At 41.6% G+C, this 15459-nt stretch overlaps 1 protein-coding gene across 1 annotated transcript; it reads right to left on the minus strand.

The window, feature by feature from the left end:
* Window positions 1-289: 289 nt before the first annotated feature.
* PARL (presenilin associated rhomboid like) lies at window positions 290-15202 on the minus strand. Its single transcript, XM_071566256.1, has 10 exons — window positions 15048-15202; window positions 14762-14966; window positions 13082-13222; window positions 10584-10632; window positions 8566-8661; window positions 6824-6973; window positions 6423-6493; window positions 4945-5046; window positions 2800-2897; window positions 290-619 (listed from the first exon to the last, which is right to left on the minus strand). Exons 1-10 carry the CDS (start codon window positions 15173-15175, stop codon window positions 502-504), a joined length of 1158 nt encoding a protein of 385 aa, XP_071422357.1. The 5' UTR covers window positions 15176-15202; the 3' UTR covers window positions 290-501.
* Between the last annotated feature and the right edge of the window lie 257 nt (window positions 15203-15459).

A 15459-nucleotide genomic window follows, 5' to 3' on the forward strand; every position in this document is an offset into this window, starting at 1 on the left:
AAGTTTAAGATCAAAAGAGACTGTTGGCTCATCTCATCCAATCTTTTCAACACTAAAGTCTACTGAACTTCACCACAATTTGTCTAACACTTGCCTTCTAGGAAAGCACCTTGTGTTGTCTGGCAGACATTAGGGAAGTGTGTGATCCAATAACTTCCTCAGTTTTTAAAACGTTTATTTTCCAAAGTATTAATTGGTTGAATGCCATTTTTTTGTGGACAGAGATGTAGGTCACTTAATTGAAAAACAAGTTTTATTCCACCTTTAAAAATGTAATGCAGACTGTTACTTCAGAAAGCAATAGGATAAAAACCTTTATTGTTCCACCTTTGTCAGAGTTCATTTTCTATGGATATGCATTTTTGTAACATAATTTTGTTACTTTAGAAACTTCAGCTCCTCAGAGGTCTAATGGAGTAGCAAAAAAACCTTCAAAACCTATTCAGTCCCACATCTTCAAGTAATACACCACTTGAGCCCAAGGAATCTCTAGTCTTAGAATCAGTCAGATCTTCCACCTCCTCCCTTTCCTGTGCTCTTTGTCCTCAGTTCATGCCAAGCTTTCACCAGAGGTTCTCTGTTCTTCCATATGAGCTCATGCCCGTATGTCACGTACCACCTGGGAAAGAAAACAATTGTTAAAACTAACTGCAACTTCTCTCTGCATTTGAGGAAGAACAGGTTGATCACTAAAACCAAGTACATACTTGGCATAGAAGACAAGATAAACTGAGGCACAAAGAACAAAATGCTTGGAAAGTGGCAGATAAGCCACTTGTTCTCTTGACTCCAAACAGTTAACTGAGGGAGAGGTTGAGAGAGCTGGGGTTGTTTAGCCTGGAGAAGAGGAGGCTCAGAGGTGACCTCAGCACTGTCTGGAACTCCCTGAAGGGAAGTTACAGCCAGGTGGGGGCTGGTCTCTTCTCCCAGGCACTCAGCAATAGGACAAGGGGGCACAGGCTTAAGCTCTGCCAGGGGAAATTGAAGTTGGAGAGCAGAAAAAAGTTCTTTCCAGAGAGAGTAATCAGGCATTGGAATGAGCTGCCCAGAGAAGTGGTGGATTCACCATCCCTAGAGATTTTTAAACGCAGATTGGCCGTGGCACTGAGTGCCATGATCTGGTAAAGGGACTGGAGTTGGACTAAGGGTTGGACTTGATGATCTTGGAGGTCTTTTCCAACCCAATCCATTCTATGATTCTATGAACTTTGTGTTCTTCCTATTTCAGGCCTGAGAAGGAACACTTTTTCCGTGCCTTTAGTTTTATGCTTTTGTGATTTCTTAAAAAGATACAAAAATCTACCTCCACTTATGAGACTGTTACAGTTCTGTTGCTTGCACTAACCCGTACTGACCACACCAAGTAAAAGTGTTTTTTCTTCTACATAAATACAACTGTCCCATAATGAACAGCCACATTCCACTCAAAGTGAATTTTCTTCTATAAGCATCTAAATGAAGATTTAATCTATCAAAGTGTTCTCACTTAATTTACATTCATAGAGAACTATGTATGCCCATATATAAATACCAATATAAGTGATTAATCAAGGGATATTATGGTGGAGAGGAGAGACACTGGGGAGAAGCAACCACGTGGAAATAGGCTTGTGGGAGAACCTTTAACCTAACTCCACACCTGGGTCCTGAAGCACTTTTCTGTGAGACAAACTGGCCACTTTCCAAAGTGGGCAATAGTCTGGGAGGCCTTGTATAGAAAATATATTACCATTCAACATATGTCCTAAATAAAGGTGTTATTTAAGGATGAAGTGGCCAAAATGGTCACAGAGTAGAACAAACAGGTAGAACACATGCAGGTGAGGAAGGCAAGATACTTGTCAACTCAAGACAGTTTTCACTGCTATCCTTTTCCAGTATGTGAATCTGCATTATAGTGCATATTATTCATTCCTTATAGTGAACAAACTGATACAGATTCATTATGGCAGAAAGGAGTTACATAAAATTGACCAGACAACATCAGATGCATCTGTGATGCCAGAGAAGGGGGGAAAAGGAGACTGCACCACAGAACTTACAGACACCAAAGCCAAGACATAGCAAACATCTTGGTCTACAAACTAGTTTGCATTGAAATCTGGCCCAGTGAAACCTCAGGCAGGTTTTTCAAAAGCCTACATAAAATGTTTAAAAATGCTCTTAGCAATAATGTGCAAATTAAGACAACACTGCAGTTGGGTTGAAGGGAAAAAAACTCATGGAACAATACAGAACTGTTTCCTACAAACTTGTTTCTAGTTGTTCTTACTAATTAGGAAAGCTCCACACAAAAGCAATGCCAACAACACTGAGAAAACAGCAGCAGAGGATGCCCAGAGGAATTTGGCCTGAGCGTATATTAATTCTGTAGCTCTCTCTAAATTGGCAATTAGAGGAAAAACACTGAGACAAATGCATTTTTTTAGCTGTTTAAAGTTCTTTTAATTTGTCCATGCTGTGTTTTGTGAAAATCTTTTCTGCCTTGTGACTCTCTTCAGTATTCTGGGAAGAGCTGGACAATCAGCCAGCTCAGGTTATGGTGACAGGCCAACCTGACATCTAATCTGTAATTCTAGGGCAGTTCAGCTCAATTCCTCCAGTTCTAAGCATCTGTTAACAGCATTTTCCACACAATTTTATAGCACTGCAAGAACAACAGGGAGTTGTATTCAACACTAGTTAAGAAAACTTTCCAAAAACCCCCCTACACTTCAGCAATAATAGGAGGTAAAGAGGAAAAAAATATATGATTGATTTAAATACAAACCAAATAGAAGTTAGTAAATATGGACTTACATTCCAAAGAGAGCTCCCCCAAGGTGTGCAGCATGGTCAAAAAGTCTCCAGCCTAAAGCAAGTCCTGCAGTGTCAAATGCAATTATGGCTTTTAAAGCCTAGAAAGGAAAAGAACATGCAGTGGACAGATCAGTCACAGCATAAAAGGGCCACTGGTCACAGTTTTCTATTCTGGCACACAGCAAAAATTTTGGATCAAAAAACATCCTATAAATTTTATAATAAATTAATCGCTGTAAAAAAATAAATTGTTTTAAAACAACAGACTCAGCTCTCAGCTGCAGTTGCTGTGAAAACAGACCTGAGCAGCCACAGAAGAGTGCAGGGTAGGGATGTGTCTTTTTCAAGCAAAATACATTCCACACTCAGGTCAGGACAATGACAGAAGTTACTTGAAATAGCATATGCTAAGGAAGACATCACAGAATATATAATTGAAATATTCTCATCCTCTAATTCTGATGTAACTTAGATTTATGTGCCTCTGTCCTCCCAAACTCAACCCTCTAGTGGAATGTGTGGGGCAGCATCCCTGTTATTTGATTTAAATTGATCATCACACTCTAGTTCTAAAGGATATGTATGTTGGAAGACAGAAAATCAGGATGACAGTGAACATGAGCAATGGTTTACCATCCTCAGGAGATACAAGCCACCAGAACTGCCAACACACAAAATTTTACTGGAGATTTAATGTTAGGAATAAATGTTACTTTAGGCAGCATTTCTTTCATTTTGAATATGTATTAGAATAGCAGCTCTGTTGCTACATTGGCTTGTTTATTTTTAAAAGCCCATAACAGTAGAGGTAAGATAGGCTAAAGGAATATGTAAAGTTAAATATAATTATATAGTAGGGCTAAAATTATTCCTACCTTTATACTGCAATAGCCAATATTGCTCTTGCTCTGCTGTTGCAATGAGCACTTGATCATGGCAATGCTCTCTGTGGCTCTGTCAGTATTTCTACCCTGGCCATCTTTGCTAAGAAAGATACAGTGAAAGGGTGGAAACAGAAGAAAACAGGTCCACTCAAGCAGAAGTGCAAGGAAAACACAAAGGCTACATCTAAGAACATTTGTTCAAATCTGTAAGCTTCCCTTACGAAAAGTATTAAATCTCATGATCTTGGAATGACCTGGATTAACTGCTTTAAGCAGTAAAACAAACTTTAAGTAGTGGACCAAAGATGATTAACTTATTAAAATGGTTAAGATCTACAGGAGAAGCTTTTCTGAAATGTGGAAGTGGATGTCATAAAAGAACTTAATAAAACAAAAAATGGAGTGCTAGTACTGCACATGAAGGAAAGTCTCAGTGGTCTACTTCAAATCCCAAAAGTATCAAAAGATGATATTCAAAAGAGGAGGCAAATATTCCTCCAGGGCTGGAATGTAATCTTCCATGAGAAGTGAAACTCTGTGTTTCTCATCTTGGTAAGTTTTTCTTTGAAGACGTTGTACTAGCATTAGATTAGCCTGTTAGCAGTGCTGCTATAAAAAACATCCCCTATCAGAAAGAACAGGATGTGTTTGCAGGTTTCCTCAGACAGGCAAACCTGCCTCCCTCCCAGATTCTTTCACGTCTTCAGATCAGATGTGAAACAGACCCAGGGAGAATGGAACTCAGGATAATTCTAAACTCACTACACACCAGTGTAGTGACTTCTGGGCTGCAACAATTCTGATCGGTCTCTGGGACCCAGGGAAGTTCCAGCCAGGTGGGGGTTGGTCTCTTCTCCCAGGCACTCAGCAATAGGACAAGGGGGCACGATGGGCTCAAGCTCTGCCAGGGGAAACTGAAGTTGGAGAGCAGAAAAAAATTCTTTCCAGAGAGAGTGCTCAGGCATTGGAATGGGCTGCCCAGAGAGGGGGTGGATTCCCCATCCCTGGAGGTTTTTAAACTGAGATTGGCCGTGGCACTGAGTGCCATGATCTGGTAAAGGGACTGGAGTTGGACCAAGGGTTGGACTTGATGATCTCGGAGGGCTTTTCCAACCCAATCCATTCTATGATTCTATATCCTCTTTCAAAATAAAACTAACAGCTTAGAAACACAAATGAAGAGGACACACACTCAGATATAGGACAGGCATGGGGAAAATGTTTGAAGAGCAGACTTTCTGTGCAGTTCAAAGGCACTTACACTTCCTGCTGTAAATGTGAACATCGGCAGCAGTATGATGGCGAGTTTTGCTTCTGGGACCTTCGTGCACACGGCTGCGAGGACAGTCATTATGGCTCCTGACTGCAAATACATTAAAAACATCAAAGTAAGCTGTGATGTTACATAAAGGAAAATTTACTTTTCTGCATGTGAACCTCTTTTCCTTTTGGCTTTTATTTTTAAATGCAGCCCTGTGGTAAGCATCGAAGTACAAAGCACCATAGCAAAGTTCAGAATAAAAATAAAACAAGACAGCATTATTTAATTTCAATATCATTATTTAATTTCAATATCTGAAATTATAAGTACTGGGAAAAAATATCCCTCAAATGCTCTTATATAATTAAGAAATATCCACACCCACCCACCCCCGATTTTAAGATAACAATAATTTATGTAAATGTGCTTTTCCCCAAGTAAGCCCCAGAAGTTCTAACATACATTAATCAAGCATAAACATACTCATCAAATGAAGGGAATAATTCTGAAGCTTGTACAAAACCAAGATAAATAACAGATGGACAGGGACAAAAATCTTTTGTTATTGAAACAAGTAATTCTCTGGACTGTACTAACTGACCAGGGGCCTTTGTATCCATGAAATAATCTCAATGGAAGGGCTGTGAATACAGTAAACTAATGCAATGTGTGGCAATTTCAATAAGTTCAAATCAGTAAGACTAAGGGAAAGTAACTTGCTCCAGATATAGTTTATTCCTAAGACAAAGAGATGATACACAGCACTTCCAAAAGTTCTAACTTCAGCACAGTATAAAACAGATTTTTTCATTCCAATAAAAAAATGAGAATCTGACTTTTGGCTTTTATCAAAATTATTTAGTAAAGTAAGTTAAGAAGCCTTTAAAACTTGGCAAATGTCTATGTTAATATCAAACTTGAAGCAAGTTAAGTGTTTTTAAATGTTCTACTACTAAAAACACTTGTTAAGAACAGGCAACCACAGGAGCATCTCAGCCTGACTCACACCTTTCATCTGGTGAGACTTCTGCCAGGAGAGCTGCCCTTCCTGCACAGCACGCCCTACAACTTTCACTGGGATCACATGCTGAGTTGGATTGTCTGATTACATTCTCTCTTTCCAAGTATTCTGTTTTCAATTACAGAAGGCTGATACATAATTATGAAATACCATTTCTGCAATAAGTTACGTAACTGATCTGCTCAGAAACAAGAGGTCCTGCTGTTAAGGACTCATTTACAACCCTTGGCATTAAGTGGCATTAGTTCTGGGTGGCTGCTGCAGCAGAATCAAATATGCTTGAAGAACAGGCAAGTTCTTGCAAAGGAGAACCAGTTCTTGCCTGGTTACTTCATTTTGGTAAACTTTACTGGTTTCCATTATTCCAAACATATTTCAAGCAGGTTAAAGAACAGAGCAGACTTTCAAAATGACTCCAGAGATCACCAAAAAGTCTCTCATATTCCAAGATACTTACAGCTCCAAGGGATGGTTCAAACCTTCCAGTGGCCATTTTAGCAACATAACTGACAAAAGTGGAGATAACCCCTAAAAAAGAGAAATTACCACTGGAAATGATGCCAGCAATGCAGACAAGCATCTGAAAGTACAAAGTAACTGTAATCTTTCCTCAAAAAACTTAGATGAGTCTGCATTTAAAAGCTATTTTATTCTGACAGCAATGCATGAATTAAAACCAGACACACATTTATCATGTTTTGAAGCCCACTAACCTAAATCTATCAAAACTCTGTAGAACAGCAAAGAAGTACTGCCTTTAACAGGGAGCAATGGCCACCTGTCACCAGAGATAAACCACGCACACACTCTACTTGCATGAACACATATTTCTATTTTTAAGTGTTGTAAATACATTACCAGCAGAAAGATAGACTGCAATGAACTGCTCACATCCCAGAAGAGAGACAATGCTGCTGGAAAAACTCCATAAAACATACATATTTGCTGCCATGTGGAATAGAGAGAAGTGACTAAATGTGGAGAGCAGCATGGGAGAACACAGGGCTTCTACAATAGAGAGAAACAGTGAACAGAAAGAAGTCAGTGTTTTAATTTGCTTCAACTTACATGTCTACTTAAATGCAAACTAGAAATTTAGCAAGACATACTAGGCACTAATTATGCTTAGATTCTCAAATAAAGCTACAAAATAAAGCCAGAAATTGAATAAATTTCAAATTCCATGCAATACCTTTGGAAAGGCAGAACACACACCCCAGAGACACACAAGCTGCACAGCCTCAGTTATCTACTGGGGACTGTTTCATAGTAAACATTTATCTTATGACGTGCCCTACGCTTTGGAAAAAAGATATTTTGTTTATATATATATATATATATATACAGTGAAAGATTTTTAATATATGAGCTATATAAAATTAATTTGCTATAGAGATCAACTTATAAATCAAAAATAGTTTTCTTTTTGAAAAGCTATTAGCTCTCCTCACTGAAACAACTGCTTGAAAATGCAAACAAGCCAATTAGCAGGTTTGAAGGTCAACGTTATTTAAAACACAAGTGTTTGGGGTGACATGCTCAGATCTGGATAACAGCTATCTTTAGCTTTGGAGTGTGTAGGAGAACTGGTTCAATTTCCACTTTTTCAGCTGAAATTAAGAGGACAGCAGGAAGTACTTCCAAATATGTTTGTCTCGTTCTTTTAGTTCTTTGCTGTTGAAATGAAAACCAATTGTTCTGCTATTAAATACAAGTAACTTGCTTTCCTAAGTTAGTCTATTCAATATATTTCACACAGAGTGAAGGATAAGTTTGTGCTTAGTTTCTTTGGCTTTTGTGGTGACTCAAAGCACAGCTTTGACACAAGGACCCCATTCTCAACATACAGACTAATGTTTATCTATTGACCAAAGTGTACATGCATGTGACTGATGACTGTTCTCTCTTCATCCCACTGAACATTAAAGGGGGAGGAAATAATCATGTTGAGTCTAGTTTTTGAATGGAATTATGTAGTACAATTTATTTTCCTTCCCAAAGAGTGGCTTGGTTTGCAGTCTGTGCAAAAAAGCAGCTGGGGTTGGTGTCACTGGGAGGGCCTCTTCACCTTCACACAGGTAGGGCTGCATCCCACTGACTGCAGGAAAAGGCCAGGTAGCAGGCAACAGTTTTGATGTTACAATATTTAGAAAAGCAGCAGTGGTTTTTTTGTTTTAAAAAATCAGATCCATTACTTCTAATTTCCCCCCCTTTAACCATTTCCTGCCTAGACAGAATGATGTGTTTGGGCACGGCTGAGATTGCTTGTGGGTGGCAGAGCTATAGGCGAGCCATGTTCCTGAAATTATGTTGGATATCACAAAAAACTCTTTGCAGAGAGAGTGCTCAGGCATTGGCATGGCCTGCCCAGAGAGGGGGTGGATTCCCCATCCCTGGAGGTTTTTAAACTGAGACTGGACCTGGCACTGAGTGCCATGATCTGGTAAAGGGACTGGAGTTGGACCAAAGGTTGGACTTGATGATCTCGGAGGTCTTTTCCAACCCAATCCATTCTATGATTCTATGAAGCTTCTGCACTATGACCAGAGGTTCTCTTATATCCCTATGTAGGAAAGCCACACAAATTACTGTTCACTTACTGGAGGATGGATTTGAGGTGAAATATGTAAACATAATCCGTCGCATGCCAGGCAGCCTCCACAAACAGAATACAAAGGCATTTGCAGCTATAATACCTGTCAAGAGGGGAAAAAAGTATAAAAGGAAATTATGAATGTAACACTATAGTGCTTACTGGAAATAAGTATTTAAAAGGAAGCTTACAAGAAGTATATTTTTCCTCACAATTCCATTAAAAAGCAGTATCCACTTCTTACTTTGCATGGAGTAAGCATAGCAAAAGCAAAGAAAAATACTGAAAGCTACACTTACATACTGGAAGTCTTTCAGAAAATTAAAATTGCAACTGTTTTAACACAGTATAATGAACGCATCAACCCAGAAAAATCTGTGCTGAGAACGTTCAAGCTGTGGTTTCAAAGTGCTATTCCATTGCAGAGTCAATGAAACAGGAGCCAGCTCAGAGGCCCCATTTCCTGCCCATCAAGCTGTTTATTTCCAAATGTCACTAATCTGGTGCCCAGTTGCAGTAACTGCACAAGACTGGGGGAGGCCTGCAACACACTGCACATCCTAGCCATTTTTGTGGGAGCTTTGGCTTTGAGGGAATTGTAAAGATTCTGCTTAGAGATCAAGCATAAAAAGTTGAATTGGCATTGCTAGGACATAGTCACCTTTGGGAGACAGCAAACACGACCTTTTGTTTCACAGATGTTTTGCAATCTTACTTTACTTTAAATAAGAATACAGATTATTAGGAGCATAACAAAAATTTATTATTTCCTATTTAAAGTGCATTCCCTATTTCTATCCAAGCATTTATGTATTTAAAATGTTTTACAAAAGCAAGAAATATTAAAGGAGAAAATAATTGTTCCTTTACATAACAGTAAATGCCAGATAATTCTTCTCATTTGAAGTTTGCAACAAAATGCAAGAAAAGCTATGACACAAATCCTAGAACTAAAATTTCAATAGCTCTCTTCTTTCAATACTCCATCCTGTTCAACCACACTCTTTTATTAGAGGAAATACCTTCCCTGCATGCCAAACCAAACTGTTACAGAACTGTCAGCAGATTCAGTACAGTGAGCCCAGCCTTCCTATGGCAATCAAGGGTAAGTGTGAATGGCTCAGGCTCTACCAGCTACAATTTTACTGCTTGATGTAGAGGGAGGCAGCGACTGTATCAACCCTCACTGCCCCAACGCAGTGTCTGTGTCATGACCTGGCTTTGCACGTGGAGCAATTCAAAGCATTGTACAAAACTTCCTGACAGCACTTGTTAATTGAGTGGCCTGAGCAGATTTTGACCTGAAGCATTCAGCACTTATGGGATCTATTCTTAAACTGAGAGTCAACACTTCAGAGAGTTAGTACGTCGGTTGAATTTTTTTCAAAACTGTTTCTGTAGAAAAGTTAAATGACCCAGAAACAGCATCTTAAGCAACCTTATGCCAACAACCTGCTAATACAGATTCCATAAATACTTAATGTAGAACACATAGATAGGGCTGAGCTACTTTTGGATTTGAATCAAGTTATCACCAATTTCTTCTCACATAGTACGTACATTTCTCTTGGGGATTTCAACTGGCATTAGGCAACCAATCAAAACTAAATTGTAACCAAATGAAAGCTCATGGGATAATATTGTGCTACTTTTTATACATCCTGCTGAAAGCAAGTAACTAACTAGGGAATTTTATTTTCACACGCCTGTGAAATATACACACCTATTTCTTCTAAAAGCATTTGCTGTTTTTCACAGTTACTGAGAAAAATGTTGCTGGGGGAGGATTCTAGTTAATCCTCCACACGCTCTCACACAGATCCATAGGAATTTTTTTTATGCACACAAAAAATAGTCTGTGAGAAGGAAGTGTAGCAGAAATAGTGTATGTGCAAGTGTAAATTTACACATGCTTTGTGCCCAACAACATAAATGTGGTATGAAAGCCATCTGTTTTAACATACTGTACCTGTTTGTCCTATTTCTCTTCCTGTGAATGTCTAATACTTGTAAGCTAACACAAACCTGTCACAGTCCGCTGACCCTCAGTCAGGCTATTCCACCAGCTGTTAACCTGCAACAAAATTGGTCAACATCAATGCCACTGGGAAGTATTTGCAGCTTCAAAAGCAGTCACATAAGGTTATATACCTTTCTTAAGAATGGAAAGCATTTGTTTGAAATCTGTGAAATAAATTGGTTTCAAACTTTTTTACTTCTGATTGGCTTTTCAAGTTGACATTTCCTTATTCAAGAACAGTTATCTACCCTCCTTTTCAAAAAATAGCCCAAATATGGATGAAGAGTTTCTTCCAAAAGAATGGGGTTATATCCATTGACACAACTTCATGGGTTTACCCTGCTTCTACTGAACAAGGCTCTAGCCCATAATGCTTACTTTAGCAGATGAGCCAAAGTTAGCATAAATCCTGCCTTGACTAAGCCTCACCCTAATGCTGTCTAACATCACACCACCCACCTTTGAGAGATTCCACTTTTGTGCCAGGATCACTTTTGCAGAGGTGGCTCACAAGATGTGGAATCCATTCCCCCTTGCGTCCAGCTCACCCAGCCCTCCTCCAAGTTTAAAACCCCTGAAAAAGTTTATTTTGAGTGCAGTCAGCACACAGACAAATTGCACCCCCCTTTCCATTCTCCAGCTTTCAGAATAATTTTTCACAAATATTTTGTCGATAGATCAATGACAATGTCATAAAAATTATCTGCAGGTTGGAGGCAGAAGAAATAATGCTGTATGAAACAAAGATTCACTGTTTGACATCAAAGTAACAACTTCATTGCATTTTTTGTCTAATTCTCTGATACTGGTTAGAGATATCAGTTCTCTAGTATAAGAACACTAAAAAGACATGATTTTTCAAAAATACAAGAATTAGATGCCCTCAGAAGCAACTGGGAGAATCCTGAACTCTTAAAAATAGAACTTACCCATTGAAGATGGGGATTAGCAGTTTAAGCCTATTAACAACAGGGCAGTTTTGTTTTCTTTTTTGGATAGCTAATCATCAGATCTTCCCCTTCAGGTTTTGAAGGAAAATAAAACTATAAAACCAAAGTTATTTAAACTATTAAGTGCTGATCATAATCTCACCTGCAGTTCATATACACTGACCAAGAAAGCATGGTGGGATAGAATTTTCTTTCTAGCAGCTCATACCTGGTGTTGTGGTTTAGATTTTTTACCAAAACAGTACTGGTAACACAATGATGTTCCAGGTTCTGCTGAACGGTGTTTGCACAACATGAATACCTTTTTAATTTCTCACTCTGCGCCTGCAGTGACAGGATACAGGACAGCAATAGGCTGGGAGGGGACACAAGTGAGCAGATGAGCTGAGCTAACAGAACAGATATTCCCTACATAATGTCATCCTCCAAAGAGGGGATTTTAGGAGATTTAACGTATTTTGCTCATGAACTATTGGGCACTGGTCTTTCCACAAGAGCTTGTGAGTGACGGCCTCTGCATCATTTCTTTTCTTCGCTCGTCTCCCAATTACCAAACAATTTTTTGGTAGTTGTTTTAGCTTTACCCTCAAGTTTTCTTGCTTTACATCTTCCTTTCCTCCTTCCTCAGCCCATTGTGGGTTTGTGGGTGACATAAGTGAGCATCTGTGTGGTGCTGGGCTGGCCACCAGGGTTATCCCACATGCCCATTTCCAAAGCAGTCCCAGTGTGCACAATACACACCACAAACAGCTCCTGTGTCCTACCCAGGGCCCTGAGCTTCTCCTGGAGTGCTCAGCCCTACTTCCTTGGACAAGCAGACCTGAAACAGTATCAAGACTGCTCTATGACAAGCCTTGGTAATAACGCTGAAGCAAATGTAAAACATACATGTGTGTTTGCATTAGTTCAAAGTATACTTAATTAAAAACTAAATGACTGATACTTTTGGGATGCCAGCTAAATTCATGACAAATCTTGCAGCACTCATTTTGTTCTTGCTGTCCAAACTCCAAAGCATGCAAATGTCAGCTCTCAAAGTAAAAAAGCTCTCTAAAACCTCATATTTGTGAGATTTTAGAGGCTGAAAATACAAATGCACTTCAGAAGTCACAGCACTGAAAAATATTATGCTTAACATTCAGAATCTAAGGTAGCCCTGTCCTCTTTGGGAAATCATGTTCACTTCTGAGAAGATCAGACACAACAGGAACGTTTGGTTGGTTATTTTATGGTGATAAGACATGTGGTACCTACTTTAGATAGACACTGAATTTCTGGGTAAAGGTGGTATTTTTCTCTGTTTTTCACTGTAACTTTCACAGTGATATTGTGAATTACAGTTTTCTAGAACTAACTATCAGTTTTTCTTGTAAGAAAACGCATCTGCTGTAATTTGCTGAGAACCCAGTATTTCTCCAAGTTACAAATCAGGATAACGAGGATAAATTTGTGTTGTACCAATGAATGGGTCTCGCCCTGGGGGAGGGATGTGGCTGTGCCTGGTGCTCCCGCAGGGATCCACCCACGTGTGAGCAGCCCCAGCCTCCATGTACCTGCTTTCTGAAGTCTCCTCTCTTCTGTGGCCGCATTTTATCCATCCAGTCCGCTCGAGCCTCCTCAAAGTAGGTCTGCACTCGAGACTTAAGCGACTCGTACTGCCAGATGGCGGCGGACCCGAAGGCCGAGCCTGTGAACTGGGAGACACGGGACAAAGGTTCAGTGACGGCTCCATCCCAGGCTAACACCACACGCTGGTCCAGCCACTCAGCATTGTGGCAACGGGAGCTGTGGCACCGCTGACTGTGGGACTCACAGCAACTTCAAGGGTGGTGAGAAGGAGCAAGGGCCGATACCCAACCCCCCTCCCCAAGTTTTAGGCCTGTTTGCTCAGTCTTTATCACTAAGCATGTTCTGTTCTCTTTACCAGGACTTGGTCATCACTGAGTTTGTTGTACCATAAACCAAAGGCAATCAATCAGGTAGTGGCAGACATGAATAGAGCAAAATGGTAGCCAGCCAAGGGGTTTTTTTTACTAGATTTGGCTGGGTCACCTATGAAAAGACACCAGCTGGGTCAAAGCGAGGAAGACCTACTAAGACCCTTGTTTTGGGGATGAAGAACAGAAGGACCCCTCCCTAAAATTGATGTCAGAAGAAAACACTGCCCCAACTCCGTCCAGACTCCGCATGTAATCAATATGTAATGAGATGCTGTAATCATTTGCATAATGAATGAAAGTATTGTAATCACTCATGTTCAAATGTGTAAATTAGCCTGCTTTGACACCTGTCAGGCAATCAAGCTTCTGCGGTGCTTTCACTGCCTTGCTTCCTGCGCAGAAATAAATACCTGCTTCTAATGGAATACAAAACTTTCTCTTAGCAGTTCTTTTGGCGGCGCTTTTCGCTATCAGTGGAAAAGACCTTAAGATGCCAAGTCCAGCCGTCAAACCAGCACCACCATGTTTACCATTAAACCATGACCTCAAGTGCCATATCCACGTGTTTTTGAACACTTCCAGGGACGGTGACTCAACCACTGCGCTGGAGCAGCGTGTTCCAATGCTTTACAACCCTTCCCGTGAAAAATTTTCCTATTATCTAATCTAAACCTCCCCTGGTGCAACTTGAGGCCATTTCCTCAGGTTTACTGAATGCTGAGTGTCACAGGACAATACTTTATCAAAGAAGCTCACAAACAAAATGAATAAGTGAAATTATATAAGTTCACTGAAACAAAATGAAACTGGGATGTCTTTACAATATTCCCATTGATTTAAGCTGAAGTTCCTTCGCATTACCACAGTGTATGTATGTATGGCTGGGCTTCGTGAAGGAAGATTTGGGAAGGGCTCTACCCACCGGGGTGTGTCCTTCGAAACAGGGCAGTGGATTTTTTAGATGAGGCTCAGCGTGCGTGAAACTGGCCACACTGTTTGCTCCTAAGGTTCATCTGCCACGGCCGAACAAGCTTAGACGGTGACAGTGAAGTCCTCAAGACTAGAACCTACAGCACCCGGCATTCCCGGGAGGTCTCTCATTCAAGTACTAACCGGGCCTGAGCCTGCTTAGCTTCCGAGATGTGACGGGATCGGGCGTCAGAGTGGCATTTAACTGGTACACTATATGGTCAATAAACCTGCACTAACTCTAAGGTACCAAGCGAAACCCAAGCAGGCAAAACTCCAGAGAAAGCTGGGATGCGCTCCCTGCCTCCCGCAGGAGCCACTTACCCCCACGGCGAAGAGGAAGGGCCTGACGAGGCGTCCTGGCGAGGCGGTGCCGGCGGCGCTGGCGGGCGGCGCTGGGCAGAGGCTGCGGCCGCGGCGCGGGGGCTGCGGGACGGGACGGGGCTCGGCCGCCTCTGCCGGGGGCTCCTCGGGCCGCGGACGCGCCCGCCGGAACCCCCGCCGGGGCTGCAGCAGCAGCTCCGCGAGCCTTCGGGGAAACATGCGGACCGTCAGCACCGCCCGCCCAGCCGCGCATTGCCCTCCCTGCCCTTCCCCTGCCCGGCCGTACCGGAGCGGCCGCGGGGCCGCGGTGCAGGCCCAGCAGCGCCACGCCATGTTGGCGCCTTCCCGAGCGCTTCCGGGGCGGCCCCGCGACATCTTCCTACGGATGGCGGAGGAGGTGGTCGGGCAGCGCATGGCGGGCCCGGGGCCGGGGCCGGGGCCGCCCCAAGCGGGGCGGGCCTGTGTGTGTGTGTGTGTGTGTGTGTCTGTGTCTGTGTGTCTGTGTCTGTGTCTGTGTCTGTGTCTGTGTGTGTCTGTGTGTCTGTGTGTGTTTGTGGGTCGCTGTGTGTGTTGGGGGGTGTCGGTGTGGGTGTGTGTCTGTGGGTCGCTGTGTGTGTCTGTGGGTTGTGTGTGTGTCTATTGGTCGCTGTGGGTCGCTGTGTGTCTGTCTGTGGGTCGCTGTGTGTGTCTGTGGGTCG

The sequence above is a fragment of the Pithys albifrons genome, chromosome 11 (assembly GCF_047495875.1).
Source record: "Pithys albifrons albifrons isolate INPA30051 chromosome 11, PitAlb_v1, whole genome shotgun sequence".
NCBI lineage: Eukaryota > Metazoa > Chordata > Aves > Passeriformes > Thamnophilidae > Pithys > Pithys albifrons.